Source organism: Polypterus senegalus, chromosome 10, assembly GCF_016835505.1.
Source record: "Polypterus senegalus isolate Bchr_013 chromosome 10, ASM1683550v1, whole genome shotgun sequence".
Classification (NCBI taxonomy): Eukaryota; Metazoa; Chordata; class Cladistia; order Polypteriformes; family Polypteridae; genus Polypterus; species Polypterus senegalus.
The window spans coordinates 166,548,683-166,572,614 of NC_053163.1; the positions used below are offsets into that span (position 1 = coordinate 166,548,683).

Below are 23,932 nucleotides of genomic sequence, written 5' to 3' on the forward strand. Positions count from 1 at the left end.
CAGGGGGGCGGAGAGGAGGCTGGTGACAGATGTGCGGGAGTCTCAGGTGCGCAGACGGGGTGGCAGGCGGGCAGGAAAGGAGAGCGGGAGCAGAGCCGGGCAGGCCGCCTGTACTTTAACTCTTCCCTTACCGGTGGCGCTGATGCAGAAAGGCGTCGGTGGCGGACTGCTTGACTGGGGGGCTGCTTCTGGAAGCTTCTTAGGCCTGTTTACAATGCAGCTACGAGGAACTCAATTCCAATATTATTTTGTCGTTAGACTGCACATATTAAATTTAAAAGGGACATAAATCTGAGAATGTGTCCCACGTGATAAAAATCTGTCAAACAGATGTGCCCCAATGGACCACCGTTAACTCCAACAGCAAATCGGCTTCTTCACTACTTCAGGTTACTTTTAATGCAGGATGTCTAGAAAATATGGCAACTTATAATGCAAGGAAGAAAAATAGAAAACAATAAAAAAACCGCCATATTTGGGCACAGAAACTGGGCACATGAGAGGAGCTATGACCGTTTGGTCAAGATATGAAGGGTATGATTAAAAAACACACTGGTGTGACAATCTCAGAATATCAAGGGGGTGGCCGTTCGATTTCTAACGTCAGTGACTGTCTGGAAGACTCTATGCAAGAAAATGTGCATGAGGCGCACGGAGCAGCTGGCCATCCCGAGAGCTTAAAGCTGCCACAGCGCCTTCCGAGTGGATACAGTAATCCACACATGACAAAACAGTGACATCAAATTACTGGGGCGGTGGAAATTTCCAGACAATTCCAACTCAAACGTTCAAATGCTGGTCACATTCAAGTCCCACAAATGACTGATTTGATTCCATGTGTTGTTTTTTTATTTTTTTTTTGCTATTCACACTTATCAAGAAAGATCAGGGCCCTTGTGTATAAATGGTGCATACGCCCGTTTCCACGCTCACTTCAAGACGTATAAAAACTAAACTTGGCGTAAAGCCACGCATGGTAGGGGGCTATTCATATTGATGGGACGAGTCGGGCGGGCTGTAGGTGTACGCACGTGTGTTAAATTTCACATTCACTGTCATTTATAAAGTTGGAACTTGGTGTACGCACAGTTTTATGCATCTGGATTTTTCCATCCGTAGGCCATGTTTTAGTGCGAATTCTACGCACGGTGTTATACTTGAGGCCCCCACGTCTGTGCCACATATGTATGAGTGACAGAACTGCAATTGTGCAGCAGTGCCAGGGTCTCTCTTTTGGGCAAGTGAATGTGTGCCTGCTGGTCCTGGAGATGGCAACGATTGGACAAACTGGAAAGTCAGCAAAGGTGATAAGCTGTGGGGAGGCAAGACAAAAAAAAAAAAAAAAATAGAAGAAATAAAAAGTGGGCACAGACCAAAGCGCTGAAAGAACGGCTTTGATGCAGGCAGCATGAAGAACGTGGCAGCCTTCGGTAGGAAGTAAATGGCCCATCCCACAAACTCACCTACCCAAGCACATCGAAAAGTGAGATGGCTGATCTTAACTTGATTAACTTTTTATTTCATAAGGCCTCTTTCAATAGAAAACATACAAGGATGCACTACAGTGCAATGTGCTGGGACTTGGGGAAATAACTGGGATTGTCCAGACATCAAAATTAAAAAACAAAATTGAATGTCAAAAAGCACAGCCAGGTCAGGGTAAACATACACTGGGCGTTGTAAGTAGAAAAATTCAACCCAAAGACTGTGGAGGTAACATAAGCAGCCCAAGACAACCAACCAGCACAACAAAAAGTTATATGTATGTGTGTATGTGTGTGTGTGTAGGCCACAAGCCTGCTTCTTGACTTACTTTTTGTTTCTAGGCCCCCTTTGTTTACAGAGTAGTTACTGCCACCTGTACAGAGGTTAGTGAAATACAATACAATTTAGTTTTGTATAGCCCAAAAATCACACAAGAAGTGCTGCAATGGGCTTTAACAGGCCCTGTCTTTTGATAGCCCCCCAGACTTAACTCTTTACAAAGACAAGGAAAAACTCACAAAAAAAACCTTGCAGGGAAAAAAAATGGAAGAAACCTTGGGAAAGGCAAGTTAAAGAGAGACCCTTTTTCCAGGTAGGTTGGGTGTGTAGTGGGTGTCAAAAAAGGGGGTGCAGTAAATACAGTACAATACACGGAACACAAGTAATCCTCAGTACAATACAATAGTACAATAGAAATATTACAAGCACAGAGCAGAATTCAACAGTAGATGATATCACATAATAGGATTTGGATTTGTTCAGAGTCCTGGAGACCTCAGCCATCAAGCTGCCACTACTGGCCATTCTAGAGCCGAGAGAAATTCATACCTGCATATGCTAATGGGCACGCAGTACATCACCTCACTCTCCAGCACCACTCATGGGATCCCAGACTACACTGCCCTCTGGTGTTTGAGCACAGGAACTGATGGTATCTCTACATTGCTCTCTAGTGTTTGAACCTGGTTACTGATGGCACCCCTACATTGCCCCCTTTGAACTCTGTGACTGATGTTGTCCCTATGTCGCCCTCCAGTGTCTAAACTCTGAACTCTGTTACTGATGGCACCCCTACATTGCGCCCCCATTTGAACTCTGTGACTGATGTTGTCCCAATGTCGCCCTCCAGTGTCTAAACTCTGTTACTGATGGCACCCCTAGCACTCTACTGTCTGAACAGTAAAGGCATTCCCAATTATGTCACCCTGTAGTGTATGAACTCTGTTACTGATGGCACCCCTATGTTGACCCCATATTTAAACTCTGTGACTGATGTTGTCCCTAGCACTCTACTGTCTGAACTGTTCCTAACGGCATCCCCAATTATGTCGCCCTTTAGTGTCTGAACTCTTAATGACGCCATCCATAAATCACCTTCTAGTGTCTGAACTCTGTTACTGATGGCATCCCAGTAGCATCTGAACTTTCTTCTTGGTTTATAGGGTCACAGTATTCTCCCCTGCAGGCACTAATCAACATTCAAACATGTCGCTATGATTAGTTGGCCTCCCTCTGGGCCTCACCCTCTCCACCACCATGTTGGTGCTCCGCTTTACACAATCACCCTCAACCCTTTCCCTACACCTGCTCAAACCACCTCAGTCTGTCTTTCTTCTCCTCGATTTTCATCTTAAAGCGTTTCTTGAAAATTTAGCATAAGCCACAAATATGCCGACCTGTTTGAGTGGACCACAAGTACCCGGCATGCCCTGTGCCCATCCTCTGCAGGAAAGGCAGACAAGGTCCACTGTGGGGCGTAAGGGGTTAAAGCGCGCTTCTCCACCCCTGCCCCCATTTCCCAGGCCCTGCATTGCAATGCTAATTAGCCCAGCTGTCTGAGACAGCCTGGCCCTGCTCCCCGAGGGGCCCGCACTCAGCTGTCGCCTGCCTCGCAGATAAAAGGCCGGCCTGAGAACCTGCAGCCCCCACCTGCTGTCACACACCATCACTTTCCCCCAACATTGTAATTAGACGGAGGAGGCCTTTGTGAGACCCATGGGCAGCAGATGAAGGCCCTCTTCCTGCACGTCTCTCCCTCTCGCTTTGTGCCAAACGGTTAAGTCAATGAGGAAGGCTTGAACCCTTAATCAGTTCTGAAGCTAAGGCCTTTAATTTGTCAGGCTTCAGATTCACCTGCGATAGAAATGGGGTGGCTCTTCTGTCAGTGGCTGCACATTTCCAACCATCTTAAATCAAAGGGGCACCCAGCTTTCTCAGTGGCAGTGACCATGTTCGACCAAAGACTCTTGCACCAAGCAGATTCGCTAGCTTCACTTCACCGACACCATCCGAACGCTTCCCTCTGTTCTCCGCTCACCTTACACAGCGGCTTAGTGACCTTGCAGAAGCGGTGACCGATGTGACAGACACGCACTGCCACCCGTCAGGAAGGCAACTGTGTGGCTTGACGCAGATCCCTGGAGCATCTCCGCCCTTTTCCTGTGCTGCCGTTCTTGAAATGCCCTCCGATACGAGGCCACCGCTTGTCTTCGCTGCCCTCCGTGATTTATGACTCCATTTGAAAAAGCATAACCCTGCAATTTCCTCGGCACGCAGAGGCGTGTCTGAAGACCGGAGAAGTCGGCAGCAAACCCGGCTCCTGCCTTCTAGCTACCTTCTTCACTTACGAGAGGAGAGAGGGTGGCATTCAGGGAGGGCCTCTTGGATACAGATGGCTTTCATGGCAGGCTTGTGACCACCACGGCCCTGCCTTGAGCTGCACCTCACGAATGGAAATGGAAACACAGAGGACAACTGGCAGTCTGTGCAGGATGATGTAAGCTTTCTTTATTCAGATACACAGAGCCAAGTGACAAACACTTTGGATTTATTTATTTTTTTGCCTCGACGTTCAGTTCAGCCACAGAATCACATGGTTAGAAGTGTTACGGACCAGCAGTGCAAAACAATCAGATGATCAGGATACATTCGGGGCATGAACATATTCAAGTCACCAAAACTGAAAAACAGTAGTTTTAGCATAAGCATCGCTTCACTCTTTAGTAATGCCAATTTTGGCTCTTTAGACACTTAGCACAAGACCACCATTTAATTGTCAAGTGCAGTCCGGTCAAAAACTTAAGTCTGAACGCTTAAGGCCACCAAACAACACACCGGGCGCCAGGATTATTCTTCTGTCACCAGGGCTCTGGGCTGGCCCACTCCAGCCACGTGACGTGTAAGGTCCTATCTTAAACACGTGACACAACAGAATAGTGGAAAACATCACAAGGCGGCTAAAAACATGCTGCTCTGATAGACGTGTGTACATTAAAAGAAAAAAAGTTAAAACAAGGAGCATGGCGGGAGATACCACACCACTGCAACACACAAAAAAAAAAAGAACAAAATAAACTTGGTAAGCCAGAAGAAACTGGCACATGAAATGCCAATCGTCAGGCTTCTGTATGTCAGCCTGCCAACACAGATAAGCCTGCAGAGTCTTAATCAAACCCTGGGGAAACTGCCAGCCGGCCGGCTCGCGGATGTTCAATTCATTATGCACACCGGAGAAAAACGGCCTCTGCTCCTGTGCCAGCAGACAAGCGAGGAGCAGGAAGTGCTGGAAAGCCTGCATTCGCCAGGAAGACCGCTAAATGGCAATAAACCATGCCACCAACCCCCCTAATTCAGGGCTGCCGGTCACATACGTGAAAGCACACTCGGTGTGCACACAACCTTGCTGTCTACCACCTATGGTGATCTGGGGCGAGCAGGCTGGAAACCATGTCGGAGAATAAACCGCATAATGAGCACTTGTGTGCAAAGTGAAATAAAGCAGCGCCCCTACTAATGCCATCTGAAGGGAACGTGGAGGACCTATTCAGGAGTTACGTAGATAGCGGAATTTCAAAAAAAATGAAGGAAACTACGGGGTGGCCTTTTTAAAAATGTGTGGCATGGGCCAGTTAGTGTTCCCAAAATCCCTGCACTCCAATTAATGGCATTTATAGGCTGGACGAGAGCAAATAAGGCCAGCCTGAATACGTGCTTTAATGACAAGTTAGTGGCTGCTCAAAACGTACTCCTAAAAAAGAAGATGGGGAAAGGGAACAATGATGATAAAAAAAAAACAAAAAAACACAAGTGTAGAAGTTTACCCACACTCCTCTAAGGAAAGGGAAAAAAAACTAAAAAAGTGTCACATTGCAAATAAAGTTTAAAGCACTACTTCATGCTGCTTTGTCTCTGCTGCAAGGAATCCCTCTCTGTACTAACAAGAGTGCCTGTCCTGTGCTGTCAAGATACACAAAAGCATGCATCGTCGCAGCACCCCTCTCACTCTGGGTTGAGGGGGCCGCATCAGTCACAGATCTGCAAACGTCAAACTTGGGTATTGTGGAACCCAGACAATAAGACAGGCCACGCCAAATGGACCTTAAGCCTGTCGGAACAAACCGATTCCCACTCACTGTCCCATATTACCAAGCTTGGTGAATTCTGGTCTCACAAAAGCAGATGCCCTTAACGTAGGCATTTCAAAGTAAACCCTTAGGTTCATGGTAATTAGCATTAACTGTGTCTGAACATGATTTACAGTCATAACAAAAGGAGTTGAAGACCTCCTAGAAAGTGTCACATATCAGACAAAGTAATACTGGGTAACACACTTCAGCCCAGTCCCTGCCCTCCAAAGCCCCTAAAGGTTCTGGACAACTAGGATCCAAATTAAAAAAAAAAAAAAATACTGAGGTTGGGTCAACAAACAAATATGATGGAGTGCATCCCTGAATAAGCTGTAAGGTAAAATATTTCAGACTTTCACCCCCAACCATAAAGCTGCTGAAATATTGTTCAGGTAACTTCAGTCATTTTGTGAAACATAAAATGCAGCGTCAGGGTTGGAGACGAAGTCTGACATGTGCTTAGTCACTGGGAAATAAACACACACATTCACACACACACACAATGTCAAGGACATAAATGTTTCTGGATTATGAAAGTGGCTGCTCAGTGAAGGACAATCCCCTCGCTTTATCCTCCTGCCGGACTCCAAAACGCTCTGGAAGACCAGACCTTCCCCTACACCCAGTCCTGTCTGTCCATTAAAGAAAAAAGAAGAGAATCAACACCACCAACAGGATAGTGAGAAGTATGCCGATAGCACACCACTGGCGTCGATCTGAAAAACCAAAAAAACATAGAAAGAAATAAATGGGAAAAATACACAATCATCACGCTCAAATGATTAAATGAAGGCAACACAGTTACTCATGCAAATCCCGGCGTATGGGAGATACTTCAACCTTTTCAGCTGACCGTTTTCAGGTTGAACGTCTAGTCAAGCCGAACAGGAATTCAGTGCATTCTGGGAAAGCCGAAAAGCAAAGCAGGATTCGTAGCATTTTGTTTAGTTAGAAAGTGCAGATTTGGATTCCCCTTGAGCTTAGTGATAATGATTCAATAACATTTTCTGTGTGTCTCGAGAAACTGCAAAAGCGTTGGTACACTCTGTTAACAGAGATGAAAATAGGCAAGCCGGGTGTTTTTGTGGATGTGAGAAGACAGGGAGAGAGCAGCTGCCTTTTTAAAATAATCTTTTCGAAGAGTTCTCTGATACTTCTGTATAGAGCAGTTGTAAAAATGGACTCTTGCAAGCAAAATCTCATCAGAAATCGACACTTTCATGGAGCTTTCCACCTGTTGCTGCTGGAGACATTTTAATGCAGCTCTCTTTCCTTGTTTCATTTTATTTTTAAATTGAGGATACAGGTAGTCCCCAGGTTACGGACATCCGACCCAGGACCGCGACACATGTGCCTCAGTACCTGCCGCTCCATCATCTTCGGCCTGGGGACGCTGCAAGCGGTGGCTGGAAGGGGGCGATTTCACTGCTCACACAGTGTAGAGTCCCTCGGGGGGCAAGCGGTTTCACTGCCCGCCCACCACACACGGCTGCCACGTTCGTTCTCGGTGGGAGGCTGGTAAAGCTGTAAGCGGTGACCCTGTTGTGGCTGAACGGAGGCCAATGAGGGTGAATGGGGCGGGAGGGGGTAGCATTGTAGTGTGCATCGGATGGCTGCCTATTGAATGGGGGCGATTCACTACCCGCCTTTGGTCACAACCTTATTCATTCTTGGTGGGCGAATGCTGCAGGCAGCATACTGTAGTAGAGGTGACTGTGAGGTGGACTGGTGATGAACTGCCCGTCGATGCCCCCATTCATTCTCAATAGCAAGCCTGCTTGTACTGTTACGTACATAGCAGGAAGTCGTCTCTTGTCAGAACATCAGACGTGTTGACGACGGGTGCCTTCCTGCTGTGATAGCGTGGACAGTGCAGTGCAGAAGAGCTCATCTTAATATTTTGTCTTCACCCTTCAACAATGTCTCTGAAACACAAATCTGATGCAAGTGCTGGTGACACAGTAAAGAAGAGAAAAACCATCGCCATTGAAAATAAAGTAGAAATAATAAAAAGGTCAGAGAGACGTGAAACTCCATCATTCATTGGCAGGGCACCTGGTTACAGCTGGTCAACAATAGCATTTATTAAATGTATGTACCTGTTCCGATTTACATACAAATTCAACTTAAGTACAAACCTACAGTATCTGTCTCGTATGTAACCCGGGGACTGCCTGTATATAACTTGCAACTAAAGAAAGAAACCATTTGGGAAATGGCATCTAGCACTGGGGCGGCACAGTGGCGCAGTGGTAGCGCTGCTGCCTCGCAGTAAGTAGACCTGGATTCACTTCCCGGGTCCTCCCTGCATGGAGTTTGCATGTTCTCCCCGTGTCTGCGTGGGATTCCTCCCACAGTCCAAAGACATGCAGGTTTGGTGCATTGGCGATTCTAAATTGGCCCTGGTGTGTGCTGGGTGTGTGTCCTGCGGTGGGTTGGCACCCTGCCCAGGATTGGTTCCTGCCTTGTGCCCTGTGTTGGCTGGGATTGACTCCAGCAGACCCCCGCGACCCTGTGTTCGGATTCAGCGGGTTGGAAAATGGATGGATGTTTGTGATGCATCATCTATTGGAATGACAGAGACATAGAAACTGCCACCTATCCTTTTACTAAGGTGGATTTTTGAACACCATTTTAGTTTTTGGATATTTCCTGCAGTTATCAACTGCTCCTTTTCCTTCCCCTCAAAAATGTTGCATCCCATCTCCTGGCACATTCAAAAATAAAATATCTGGCAGCCAATTCCTTGCTATATGGTTTGCCACTTTCTGAGACACAGTGGGATCAGAGAGAGCACACACCTCAGTGGCGTAGCATAGTGGGGGGGGCGGCAAAGAATTACTGTATATTTTAGTCTTTTAAATTGAAATATCTAAATATGGGGGAGTCGAAATTTTCCTCCGCCCCGGGCGGCTGACACCCACACTACATTGTCCCTAGTGTGTGCTTGGTGTGCGGGTGTGTGTGCCCTGCCTGAGGTTTGTTCCTGCCTTGCGCCCTGTGCTGGCTGGGATTTGCTCCAGCAGACCCCCCGTGACCCTGTGTTAGGACAATGGGTTGGACAATGACATCCAGGACTGTATAAAAACTCCATGAATCCACCCTGATTGAATAATTCTTTGTATTGCCTATATCTGCTGCTATTGGTTTTGATGAAATTAAATATCATTTTTAAATTAAAACTTAAACTCAGTGTCTCGGTCTAATAGATACCAGTGAGCCAAGAAGCTAGATCTTCCATTGCTTGTCTAAATGCAGCCCCCTTTAAGTAGCCCTCTATTGGTGGTAAACTGGGTTGAAGTAAAGGGTTGGAAATAAAGACAGCTATCACTCATTAAAAAAAGAACCTAAGAGGTTAGTTGCCACATTCTGTGTTAGGTGCATGCCACAGGTGATTTGATAACATGATAACTGTCATCTTAACAACCTATTACAACACAGTAAGAATTGTCAACACTACCCTCAGTGTCCGTCACCTCCTTTCCAAATGCCCCCCAGGCACATTAACAACTGGTCACGCAGCTCCTTTTAATGTTGCACCCTGACAGCAAGTAGAACATCCTACTGGCTCTTCAAGCCAGACATTATTTGCTTAGACAAGGTCTGGGTGGGCACTCTGGTAAACGAGGCAGAAGGACTCGAAGAAAGAAGCTGCTGATTTCACTAAGTGGGCAGGGAGCCATAATGAGTAGCCAGCTGATCAATTCATAACAGGCTCCTAATTCAGCACATACAAATCAGACGTGCTGCTCATTATTCTTCAATGGCTTGTGACAAAAGTTTAAGAGGTGTTACTATTCAGCAGTGCCTGCCATACACATACGTTAACAGAGCCAAGCAAGAGAGAAACAGGCAGGTCAGGAATGCGGATTGTGCTCCAGTTCACCTAAGGGCAGGACTGTGAGACTCTATGGCATGTGCCTTTGACTGGCTTGTCCTTACACTACCTGTACCTCTTCCCAACAGCAAACTCACGGGTCTAATTATCCTGTGTTTTTAACTCATTTATCCAATATCACTTCATCAACTTGCACCAAACGTACACAAAACTTTTTCTTTCATGAAGGAAAAACAAAATAAAAAATGAGGCATTTCCTTCTTCGGCACCAGACACTTCCCTGCAATCCTGGAGGTCAAGTCCTGGCGCATAAAAACAATACCTTTTTTGGGAGGGTGGGTGGTGTACAAGCCCAGCCTTTCCTTCCTGGATTGGAAGCACTGAACACACCCTGGGAAACCCATTTTAACACGTTTGAGTCACTTGCTTGCGATCATTCCCACACTATAGAAGGCAGGGCTGGGTTGTGAAGCATTTAGAAAAAAGGCCGACTTAACATTCCAGACTACAAAGGTATTTAACCATGATGACTTCTACAAACCCCCTAAGAAATAATCCACACACACTTACAAGGGCCTCCAGAAAGAAGCACCTTATTTAGAGGAGACTAAACAGCTCTAAACAGAGTGTGAGTTTTGAAGCACAGCCAAGCCTGCTCTCCCGTCACTGCCTAAAAATGTGCTCAGAAACATCCCTAAAATGTTTGGCAGAACATCTGAGCATAGTCTACCACCTCTGTCTAGGGTGGGTTCCTCACCCAATGATTCAATTAGCTCAGAAAGTGGAATCATTTGGACAGTTTTGAGTGGGGTTTGAGCCAGGTAACTTACCGCTCGTCATGTGAGAGACCTTTGCCAGCTTTTTCATGACGTTATCCAAGCGGGACTGTGTGCTGTCCATGTCATGTGAAAAGTCATCAAGCATCCTACAGACAAAGAAGAAGCGATAGTATTGCCAAGAGGGAGGGGGCAGGAAAAAAAACAAAAAAAAAACAATCTTTCCATACCGAAAATCTCCCATCTCTGACTGAAATTATTGATTGTTTTTTTTTTGTGTGACAACAAAGAATCTGCAAAATTAAATTCCGGCCTTCACACTTAAAAGTGATCAATTTGAATCACCGATACATAAAGCAGCAAACGCAAACACTGGGCAGCGCCTTTTTGAAGAGCACAATCCCAGACCGGTTTTTGTGTAGGTGCACATTATCATGGCTGGCGGATTAGGACAGGATGTGGGATTTGTTCGACATCACACACAGGGTAGGTGGTGTTAACTGAACCTGAGCACTTGCGCTTTCTAGCCTGGCACTTTAGCCTCAAGGGTGCACTCTGTTTGAATAAAGAAATTCAAAAGAATGCTTAATGTGGGAAGCACAGCACTATTGGCAGTGCTTTATTCTGCTAAATGAGCACGTATGTAATGTCTGCCGTTGAAGAAAGCACATCATCTCAATTCTATGAAAGCGGGGGTCCTTGCAGACTTAAGGCATGCTGCAATCAGCATGTCCAATTTCACTGCAAAATCCACAAAAGGAATTCCACCACTACCACTGAAGACCTGCCCACTGTTCTGGAAAAATCTTTGAAAATGTCCCAAGATGGTTTTGGGGTTGGTGGCATTACTTTGAAAGAACTAGAAGAACTCAGAAATAGTGCCGTCCAACTTCTCTTGCCCAGTTTTGATAGGCCTCGTAGCTACCATTCCACTTATTAACTAACAGTGTTTCTCAACCAGTGGGCCGTGGTGCATTGTCTCGCCATGACAGCTACCCAGCTGTGCCATGGAAATAATAGTGTAGTGCACAGGAGTCTGAACCTGAGAAGGACAAGGTCTGCAGGTGCTCAAGACTGGTCTGAGGAGGATAGGGACTACCTGGAGAAGCTGGCATAAAAGCAGCTCTGTGATCACTATGTTTCAGACACAGCACTCGGAGCACTTCGGACGCGTCTCCTGGCTGCTACAGTTCATCTGCTTGGGTATGTGGTCGCCAGCGGGCATCTGAAATGCCTCCGAGGCAGAGAGGGGCGGGCAAAGGGACAAAGCAGCTGGGAGATGGCACCAAAGTGCTCACTAAGTGCTGTGTTTGTGAACGCCCATCTCAGAACTGCTTTGTTACCGGCTTCTCCAGTAGTCCTGTTGAGCAAGTGTATAAGGATTAAGGGTATATATGGTTAGTAAAATAGTGCTGTGCCTTGTGATATTTTCTGTTGCAAAAAGTGTACCACCACACAAGAAAAAAGGTTGGGAAACACTGAACGAAGGTGTCACATACCAATAGAAAAAGCCATGCAACACTTTAGGGGATAAAATTCAAGTAACAAATGAGCATACACGATTAAATAAATCAAGAACCCAATGAGATTACTTAATTTAGGAGATGAAATGGTGGTACTAATAGAAGCCATGAAACATTATACCCTGAGTGGCATTGAAAGGGAAATGCATGATAAAGAATATAATTTAGGACATGATTATGACTTCATGCTTGAATGATAAATTGCTCTATAAAGGGCTCCAGGAGCAGCTCATTATAAACACTTTATGAGGAAGGTGGGAGCCGTGGTTTAGGTGTACAGGCTCGGGTATCTGACACTGACTTTTGGTTTTGGGGGTGTTAGAGCAGAACAGAAGTAAAAAAAAAAAAAAAAAAAATCATTTGACAACTACACTGAGAAAATAAAATATCTGACACTAAAATGTTAAAACTATCAGTTACAACAACAGAAACCATTCATTATATTTTATGTACAAAAAAACAGTCATTCTGGGCTCACCTTGTTACGGTAACTACACTTCACTTTAAACCGGCACCCTGAAAACGAGAGATATTTAAATCCGTTATCAGATCTTCTGGAGTTTTCAAAATGTGCGCAGATGTTTCTAGTTCCTGCCACCATCAATTATGTATTATATAAATATTTTAATCTGGAACAGTTGTCCTGTTGTGTGACCACCTTTCTAATTGCTAACAGTTATGTAAAAGGCTCTTTCTGTTGTTAGGCTAATTTTATTTAGTCTTGTGCTTTAATTTGTTTAATAGTTGATGACTTTTAAGGTCTTTTCACTTCTTTTGGTCAATTTATGTAGCCTACTTCCCTAATACTTATTTCAAAACAGAGCCTAACTGATGTTGACTTGATTACCGTATACACTCACGTTTAAGTTCTCCCGCAGATAAGTCGGGGCTTGATTTTACTGTACAATAAGTCGAATGTTGAAAACTCACGCCATTGGTCCAAGAGATTATGATATGCCAATGCCCACCTGAGAGAGTAACCACGGAGCACATGGCCTTTGTTTTCTATGTATTGTGCCTACGTGACCACACGGTGATACCCGAACTATTCCGAAGCGGCGTTTGCACGGATTTGTGTTTTTTGTATCTCGCCCCCTCATACACCTTCATCGTAAGAGCATCCCTTATCAACGATGAAGCATTCAATCAGAAGAAAATATGAACCTGGTTTTAAATTAAAAGCCGTTGAAGTGACGAAAGAAATTAATAGCTTTGCTGCTGCAACAAAATTCACTGTGTCTGAGAAACTGAAGTGAGCTTGGAGAAGGCAAGAAATAAAAAAAAAAAAGTGAATTAACTGTCGTATTTGTGAACAGGCGTTTAAATCGGGGTCTGATTTTATGATCGATTTTTCGGGTTTCACGGCCCGACTTATACGCGAGAATACGGTATGTAAGTCGACTTGGATGAAAGAGTCTGCTAAATGAATATATGTGTAAATGAGCATCTTGGCTTGTGAAAGGAGTCTTGCCGCACACACCCATTCCCTCCCATTCTGCAGTTTTTTAGGTTACTGTGTGCCAGCAGCAAAATGAAACCATGCACTTACACTGCCTGCTCATCCAGCTCCTGGCCAATCCTCTGCGACATGTTCTTCAGCACCCCGATGCTACCCGACACCAGCTCCAGCTGGTCATCCTGTTGCTCCATAATCAGCTGAATAATTCAAAATAGTAAAGGTAAAATAAAGCACAAGGAATGAAAGAAATCTGCCCAGCTGTGGTGGGGGCTGGATCTTCAGCTGAAGAGACAGACATTTGCTTCAAAACTCTACAGTCAGTACTGAGCCATGACAGTAATAATTAAACCCACCATTATGTTTTGTTTTTTTTTCTGATTGTTGACTCTAAATGTGCTTGGAAGGCTAAGCAAAGAAAAGGTGCTGTGCGGGAATAAGGTGTTAAGGCCTTCATTTTCAAAGGTGTACCAGAAGAGACCTGCAGGGGTTAATCTGCTAACAAAAGCAAAGCATAAAGCCTGGCAAACAGCAGTTGTGTGCAAGTCTGAGCAGATGCTTCGGCAACTGAGGGGGGCCTAGAATAGCTGCAGAGTACAAAACAGGACAGTACACAAGGGACCCACAAGAAACTGTGGCACAAATCCATCAGAAAAGTGAAAGCAGTGGTCAAATGGACAATATTGTGCATACGGCCATTAGCATGGAAACAGCGGGTCAGAGCTTGCTTAACAATCTGACCCAGATATTGAAGTGGAAAAGATAAATGGGTCTAATCTACCAAGCTGTGCCCGGGGAACATATCATACACCATTGGCTTTGGTGTTAACAAAATGCAACCTGGAAGCAGCTGTATATCTCCTGATCCTCTGCATTAGTGTCATTAGGTTTGGTGTGTGGAGCAGGGAGGGGGCATAATGGATACATAAAGAAAAAAAAACACACACACACACACCACTTCCAACAGATTTTGGTCTGAGACCCTACTTGCGTTCAGATTATCTGTAACTGCAGAGAGTCTAAGAAATGACAGTTAGCAAAAAAATGATAACGAAAACACCCTGAAGTGAGGGACATGGGCCTTCGATGGAATGTTTTCAGCAGGGATAAAACTTAATTAGCCTTTGACCAAAACGGTCACTGGGTTTTTCATATTATAACTGGTAAAGAAAAACCATTTAAAGACATGCATGTTCAAATAAATAGATCTTTATTACAGTTAAATGAATGCCATATTGGCTAAAGACAGAAGTACTGTCCAATGCTAGAAACACAAAGCCAAAATATTCCCAGTGTCACGCTTCAATGACCCATGAATTCTTCAAAGAAACTTCTGTAATGGAAGAAAGCCTAAAATGAATGTAAAATTGGAGGCCAAAGCTGCAATGTGCACGTAAGTATTATGGAGGCCTGTGGCAACATCACTTTTTACTCTGCTTCTATGATTAAAACGAAGATGGCACTTGAAGCGGCCAATATGTCATTTGCATTAACACCGTACATCTCTCAGGGAGACAACTGATGACTGAAGGCAGGAAGGCAATGCTGGTAAAAAGTCCATGGAGACTCAGGCATCTCTCGCAAAATCAATACAGACCGTGCCACACACCAGGAATGGAACCCAGGACACTGGAGCTGTGAGGCATCAATGTTACCCATCATATACAGTTAAAAAAGCTTAAATCTGTGCTTTAAACATTCTCTTTCTGAGCCTCTCTTGTGGTATGGCATGTCCAAGACATTTTCACTTAGGGTCCCAGCTTACCTGCTGCTGCGACTGCTGGTCTTCAATGAATTGTGAATTGGCAGACTGCAGCTCCCGGTCTAGTCGCATGTATTTATCCCCTCCAGAGTTCCAGCTCTTCCCTTGAATCCCTCCATCTCCCAGCAGGGCCTGCGCACATTAATAAAGCTGCCGTTTTATTAATCATCAAGTAACTTATTGTGTTGCACAGATACAGTACATCATGATACTGGGCATAGCTAAATCCTTTTACATTCCATAAAAAACACTGCCTATCATGAAACAGTTAACCAGCAATAAAACCTTTCACAGTGAACAAACTTCTCAATGCACCGTTTATATGAACAGTAAGTACAGCTTAAAGATTCTAATAATTTAGCAGAATGTAGCATATGTGATGGATTGACGGGCTCACAAGCAATTGTCAGGGTAGCTCTCTTACCATAAGAAGAAAACAGCAATCATACTTCCACATTTATTTCTTGCTTTACGGCACCACTAGAAATATAACATTAAGGAAAAATGTGTTCTGAAATTTGTCAAAACGAATAGTCAGCCAAGACTAGGAACATAACGACGATGGCCACCACCTCAAAAGTAGCTGTGGATGCTGCTCACAGTTTCACGAGCTATTAAAATTTGTCCGTCAGAGGCTTTAAAAGGAATCGGAGCAGAGTTTTAATGGATTTTGAATGTGCATGTCCCTGCTCTTTTCCCAGGCCTAACCGACAAAATAATGATACTCCTACGGTGAACATCTGCTTTCAGCTATGCTGGTCAGTTGTTCTTCATGTTACACTAGACAGGGCCCTACATGGGGCTAATTCCTCAGTCTCAATCTTGTCTTGCCTTGGCAATGAATAAGACCATGAGCATGCATATTCCATCGAGAGTACGATAAGGCTTGGCCCCACAATGCTAAACTAACCGGCATTCACGTTGCTTTAAACTCAGAAGGCCTGAAATGATGGGGCCGATTTGTCAGAAAGTGGCTCAACATAATTGTTTATAATTGTTCACATCAATCGTACATCTGCCAATTCTATAATTAAGAACAGTAAAACAAAACCAGTATCACATAATTCAATGTATATATATATATATATATATATATATATATATATATATATATATATATATATATATATATATATATATATATATGTATGTATATATGTTACCCATATGACCAGTGAAATCATTTTTTTCCTCTTTCTTCCCATTGCATTAATTTATGGCATAATAATTCGAAAACTGGAATACAGCACATTTGTCTTTGGACAGGTAAAGAGAAGTTTGGCATTAACAGAGCTGTCATTGTTTTTCGTTCACGAAATCAAATTATAGGTTTCCATTCCCAATGTTTTAAATTATGGGGGAAGATGCTTGGTTTTTATCCTGTGCAGTACTTTAAAATTCTTTTTAACATGCACATTTTAAAACGGTCCCCCCAGATGGATGTCTATTCGACTATGCTGACCTCTTTTGTAAGTCGCTTTAGATAAAACCATCTGCTTAAGTGAATAAATGTAAACTGGTGGTATGGAGGTTCATTAATCCTCTTGGTTGAAAACCATTCTATACAGCAATGCACACCCCCAGAGTGTTCCCCAGAGCATACTCTTTTCCCCTGGCAATAAAGAAATTACCTGCTGAAATATGTTTTCATATGTTCAATTACAAATTATTATAAATACATTACATTCGCAGCGCATGCTGTCACAACAGGTAATGTGGATAAACTAAAGCTAAAGAGCGCTTTGTGCGGCGTCAGTCAGGTTGGTCACATGTTGCACCTCACAAACGAGGCTGCTTTAGAGTCACCAGTCAAAGTGAACTGGACAGCAGCGTGAAAGCAACAGTACTGTATGTGCACATGGGGAGCAGAACATAATGACCATTAAGAAGATGTGCTGCAAACCAGTGACTGAACTGCTGTTAGCTATTGGAGTCCACTACTTGTGTCAATTACTTTGCATTTTATATTTCTAATCAGTAGTAGGGCGTTATGTTAGCCATGATGGAAGCAGTGAGAAGTCAAGCAAAATGTGATTACAACCTGCCTGATGAAAGGGCCTTGCATTTTGGAATCTATTCAGTTAGCCAATGAAACGTGTCATTTTGCTTGACTTCTCACTGTATTTGTAATTAATTTTGCAGTGACCTTTTTTCACTTTACCATGAAAGAGTCCATCCATCCATTTTCTAACCCGCTGAATCCAAATACAGGGTCACGGGGGTCTGCTGGAGCCAATCCCAGCCAGCACAGGGCACAAGGCAGGAACCAATCCTGGGCAGGGTGCCAACCCACCGCAGGACACACACAAACACACCCACACACCAGGGCCAATTTAGAATCACCAATCCACCTAACCTGCATGTCTTTTGATTGTGGGAGGAAACCGGAGCGCCCGGAGGAAACCCACGCAGACACGGGAGAACATGCAACTCCACGAGGGAGGACCGGAAGCGAACCCGGGTCTCCTAACTGCGAGGCAGCAGCGCTACCACTGCGCCACCGTGCCGCCCCCCATGAAAGAGTCTTTTTCTGTTAATCTGAGTTTAAAAAAAAAAAATCAAATGCAGTGTGATTCAATGTGGTATAACAATAACATGTGAAAAGTTTTTATAGGCACTGTATATACATATAGTGACTTTGGGTCAAGTGCTAAGCGTTGAGTACCATTGAGTGGCCCAGCCAAAGCCAAGACTTATACCTCACAGAACAGGTGTGGAAATACCCGACAATGGCAGTTTACAGGCGTTTCCTATAAAACCTAGTGGACCTTAAAGAGGACCTTCCAGGAAGAATGGGATGCAGAAAGTGAAGGTGAAGCCACAGTTTTTATACAGGGGTGGGCAAAAGTAGGTTTACAGATGCGAGTACGTGAAACACAGAGTTTATTCTTGCATTATTTATTCATTTGTATTATTATTGTTACATACGACCTGCATCTGCTCTGTGCCACTGTGACATTCTTTTGAGTTAATAAAGTTGCTGTAATAATCATAAACAGCATAGTTTTTTTTTCCCACACAGAAAACCTACTTTTGTCCAACCCTATGTAAATATACATATACTGTATACACACATAAATAAAAAAATATTATATATATACACACACACACAAGCACCTTGAGCATGAGAAAGCTTGAGCTTGTCATTGCCTTGGATGGCCACCATATCCCTCCATGTATCTATTTATATACATACACTCTATATATGCTGTTTGTATATTTGCATGTGTTGCATTCTATGTAAACGTTTTTGTGCGTGTCCTCTTTTATTTGTAATATCAACTGTTCCGATGAGACCTGCAACTAAGAATTTCATTGTGTTATGTACACGTGCCAATCTTGAACGGACATCTTATCACTTCATCACTGTTACAACTTTCCACCACATGAATGTGAAAGCAGAAGGCGATATAAGAAATTCTTCCAATCTATTTTTCAAGGAAACACTTTTTATTGCATTTAGAATTAATGGCAAGACAAAAAAAGGGGCAATTGCGAGCAGTTAGAGCAGGGGTTCGCAACGTCGGTCCTGGGGGCCCACTGTGGCTGCAGGTTTTTGTTCCAACCAGCTTCAGTTTTTAATTGGACTCCTGGGCTAATTAAGTGAACTGTTATTTGCCAGATCTGTGTTGTGGGACAAATATAGAAATTAGAAAACTAAGTTTGGTTAAATAAATAAATAAATTAAAAAAAAAAATAATTATATATATATTTTAAAATGTACCAAGCAGTTATATGGGAATAATGTATTTTTTTTTCTTGTTAACAATATTTTCATTCTATTTTTTGCCGGGTATTCTAATAGTTTAATTAATTAATTATTTTCTAATTAGTGTGCATTGGTGATCCTAAATTGTCCCTAGTGCGTGCTTGGTGTGTGGGTGTCCTGCGGTGGGTTGGCGCCCTGCCCAGGGATTTGTTCCTGCCTTGCACCCTGTGTTGGTTGGGATTGGCTCCAGCAGACCCCTGTGGCCCTGTAGTTAGGATATAGCGGGTTGGATAATGGATGGATGGGTGAAACGCTGAAGTAGTTGCAGCCTCTCATGATTCAGTGTTGTTTGCCTGGCTGTCTGCTCTGCTGGTTGTCATTATTAAGATACAATGAAGGGAGCAAACTGCACAGAGAAAGGGCAAAATCGAATGAAATCAACAAAAGGTTATTAAGCATTTAAACCAATAGCAAAAGCAGAAATATTCCTAAATGTCTTATAAATGTAAAACATGCTGCGGTGCTTTCTTAATGTATGAATCTGGTTGGAACAAAAACCTGAAACCACCGTGGGCCCCCAGGACCGATGTTAAAACCCCCCAAGTTAGAGGATTGCATGCATATTTGTAAAACTGAAATGTTGCCCGGGATTTCATCTAATCATCTCCATCATTAAGAAATCAATCATGCCACTTCAGAAGGCCCTGAAGAGATGCTCAACAAGACCCCCTCTGCACTCTTTGTCAACAGGCTCTTCATATGTCTGATCAGTGCTGTCCTTTGAAACTGGGGAGGGCTGAGCTGGCGTAACTCAAATCAACTGAAGTCATTTTGAAGGAAATCATTTTAATGAAAGCCATGAAAAGGTGAGAAGAAGTAAAGCTGAAAAGTAACAGACTTGTTGACCTGCCAAACTCCAGCTTCCTCCACGGAGTTTTTTTAAAATCAGACTGTTTTAATATTTTGTAATGCAGGGTACCTCATATTAAAAAAAAACCAAAAAACAAACAAAAAAAAAACATTAGGCCAGAATGATCTTAAGCTGACTGGAAAAAAAAAACAAGAAATGAGAACAGTGTGAAAAGTAAGAGTGAGGGCCGGCATTTTTAACTTCAGGCAGACAAATGATCAGCCCATTTAATTGTTTCTTGATATACTTTGAAAACTGCCTATTAAAACAGGAACATCTGATGCTTACTATTGATACTCATTAAATAATCACAGAATCAAAGCCAATTATCATACGCATTATATTAAACTAACAATTTAAATAAAAAAAATATCCTAGAAATATCGAAAGGGAACGATTCTTGCAAATAATTGTTTCCAAGCTAAAGTCCAATGCATTTTATATGGTAATGTCAGTGCCAGTAACATATGTGATGAAGACCATTAATTTTAATGGCTAGGAAAGTGAAGCTCATTTTCATGGCACAGCTGCACCTCAGCAGTGATTAGGCCAGATGCAGTTGTGGCGAGAAACCCCTTCACCTCATTCAAGTAAGCTCTTCAAAATTCCAGAGAACACTAATCTGACAGATTCTGAACATTTTGTCACTCGCAGATTAAGTGCCTGTCCCTTCCAAGGACTTGATTATATACAAGGAAAGAGAAATGTCTTGATACAAATAAATTAGTGGCTGACCAAAACTTGGATGACCTACTGAAAAAGGACACAAAGCAGCCAGAATGTGCATTAAGCTATGGCTATTTTTTTTTTTTCCTTCTTCAACTAAAACCCCATATTTTATTGGTGATGGATACACATAAAAACATTTCACAAAAGTACATAAAAAAAAAAGTTACAAGTAATGAGAAATAAATATATCTCACAAAGTGGGAAGAGAGAGCTGCACTTTGAAATGGCTTTGGAAATCCCTCAGCACAGATGGTGCAGCACCTCTGCCTACTTGCATAAAGCTCATTTTACCGGGCTGCTGTAAAAAAAAGATGACAAAACAGTTGGAATAGACATTTGATCCAAATTAAAGACAGTGCTTTAATGGAGATTACCACTTTTCTACTAAGGTGCCCTGAGAATTTGTAAAGATCTTCCTTTGAAATAATACGGAGAGGCGAGAGCTCCTCTTGCCTTGCCACTTCAACATTTGCTCTGTATCGCGTGTCTGTAACACTGCCTACCTTCACTGCCACTTGTTTGCAAGTGTTAAACCTCAAGTCACTGAATATTTAACATGTTTATTTTAAGAGTGGAAATTGGCAGGGACCCCAAGATAATATGATTTTTTTTTTAAAATGCTTTATAACATGTAGTATTGCAAGGTCCCTTCTTAATTTGACTGAAGTTAAAGTTCAAACCACATCTTTAATGGCAGAACTGTGTCTACCATACCTAATAAAAACACTCGACTCAATTAATCTTTTTTACTAATTGTGATTTTAATCGTGAAAACAAAGTTATTATTTTAAATATTGGGAACGGATGCCCGGTATTTCAAGCCGTCTCTGCAGTTACTGGACAGAGATAGGACACACATCAGTACCTCTTCTGAATTTAACTCTGGGTAAGTCCTTGTGAGATGAGCCCTTGTGTCTCTAGTAAGGTTCAACCAATAATTGAGATCAGAATGTTTCATTATTAAACTATTTCTTGACTGTGTACAAAGCTTCCTTACAACACTTGGTGCTACATAACCGAACATAGCGCATTGATGGCCTACTCATCGCAATTTCCACAATAAGTAACACTGGACAACAAACATTATTCAAAAGTTTTGCTTCCTGAAAATGTCTTGGTGATTATGATAGCTATTTTCAAAATGAACACAAATTTCTCAGATTGACTATATGGCATAGGACATTAGAGAAACTGACATTACTGTATATACTCGCGGATAAGTCAGAGTTTGATTTTACCGTATAATTTCTGGTATTTTATAATGTCGGTTGTATAAGTCGAATGCAGAAACTCGCGCTATTGGTCCAAGAGATTGTGATATGCTAACACCCATCTGAGAGAGTAACCACGGAGCACACGGCCTTTGCTTTCTACGTATTGTGCCTAAGTGACCACACGGTAATACCAGGACTATACAGAAGAGATGTTTGCACCGGTTTGTGTTTTTTGTATCTCACACCCTCATACACCTTTATCGTAAGAGCATCCCTTATCTGTGATGGAACGTTCGATCAGAAGAAAATATGAAGCTGGTTTGAAATTGAAAGTCGTTGAAGTGGGGAAAACAATTGGTAACTGTGCTGCTGCAACAAACTTCGATGCACCTGAGAAACTGATGAACGAGATTAGAGAAGGTAAGAAGATGTAAAAAAAAATAAAAAAATTAAGTGTCTTATTTTTGAACGGGTGTATAAGTCGGGTGTGACTTTATGATCGATTTTTTCGGTTTTCAAGACCCGACTTATACTTGAGCAGTAATTTTTATTCAATATCAGAGTGTTTGATTGCGTCATGATGCTGACACCTTGCATTATTTCAACTGAACTAAAAACGTTTTGCTCCTGATTTTCGTTTGTACTCCGCAACTGTTGCTTCTCATTTCTCTACCCAACAATAGTTGGCCAGCTTTGATAGATAGATAGATGGATTACACTTGCCCCGGTCCTGCCTTTCCATCGTTGCAGTGTCCTTGTGAAATCTTTCACTGTGTTCATCACTGGCCGCACTCAGATTAGCAGGGAAGACACGCGAGTTTGAATACAGAAAATGGGTCTTTAGTGACACATTGCACGTTGTGGTTTTGCATGCTCGAAACACCAGCTGGGCACAGTTTAGCGTTATGTAGTCGGCAAAAAAACAGCTCAAGACCATCCTCGAATGCCTTCCATGCGATTTCCACAGGCCCCACTAGTGGATCTTTGAGCTGCTTGTCATTGATGACGTGTCTGATTTGTGGCCTCCCTTAATTTTGTTATCAGTTATTAATAGAAACATCGTTCCCATATACTGAAATCTGTCACCTTTCTTATTCACCACTTCCAAGAAACTGTTCATCACTTCAAGGAGGCAAAAAATATATCTGTTGTGTCAACAAGTGTTTTATCTGCCACACTTCTCTGCTGTGGAGTGGCCATGTCCTTTTAGCACAGCTGTCTCATCTGCAAATGAAAGAGCAGTACGTCGCCAAGCTGTATTCCTCGTAGTAGTGTCACTACTTTCAGATCACCACAGACGTTCTGGTTGTAGCTGTTGTACTGGATATGTATATTTATAATACGAGACGAAATCACAAAAAATATGCAAATGCAATAAAGACCAAAGAAAGCAAAACCGCTGAGGAAGCAAAACCATTGTTTTCCAGTGAAAGTTAAGCTTTCATAGACAAGTAAAGCACGTTGAACACTAGTCAGTCCTCAAATACTGATGCAGTTGCCAACATGTATTGTCATGCACACACAACACAGCAAAACTACTACTTGCGCATTTTGTCTAACATGCAACACTCTGGCACCATGATCAGCAAGGATTACTAGTTATGCAGAAAGAAAAAAATATGCTTTGCTTTTAATTTAATCAATCAAATGAGTGTCTGCTAATAATCCCAAGAGCTAAACTTAAAAGACGTGGTGAGGCGGGCAGCCTTCTGCTGTTATACAACTAAAATCGGGAATAGCTTGCCAATAGGAATTAACCAGGCGAATACAGTGGAGCACTTTAAAAAAAACTGCTAAAAACTCATTACTTTAACTCTTTCAGGGCTGACGTTGACTTTTGTCAAAATTCAGGGGTAGAGGACGGTAATCGGCTGTAAACTGCAAACAAAACTTGCTCTTACTTTTTAGTTCAACTCTCTTTGCTTGAAGGAAAGTTAAGTAGCTTTGTTGATTTGACCTCGATTCCCTGTATTTGCATGAATAGCGAAGAGCAAACAGCCTCTAAAATGGCATTGCCATCTGGCAAGACTAAAGCAAATGTGCAAAGCAAAATTCTCCATGGACGTTTTACGTATTATCGCTGACTTGGACTCTTTCGAACTCCAAGTTTGATGCAAGTGATCT

At 42.8% G+C, this 23,932-nt stretch overlaps 1 protein-coding gene across 2 annotated transcripts in view; it reads right to left on the reverse strand.

The window, feature by feature from the left end:
* Positions 1-4,252: 4,252 nt before the first annotated feature.
* stx6 (syntaxin 6) overlaps positions 4,253-23,932 on the reverse strand; it is a 57,728-nt gene continuing 38,048 nt past the window's right edge. The window contains exons 5-8 of one of the 2 annotated variants that reach the window (XM_039767322.1): positions 15,250-15,378; positions 13,578-13,684; positions 10,560-10,654; positions 4,253-6,607 (exon numbers count right to left, since the gene is read on the reverse strand). In XM_039767322.1, coding sequence (XP_039623256.1) covers positions 6,531-6,607; positions 10,560-10,654; positions 13,578-13,684; positions 15,250-15,378 — 408 coding nt within the window. In that variant the 3' untranslated portion in view covers positions 4,253-6,530. The other variant, XM_039767323.1, reaches the window with a different exon arrangement.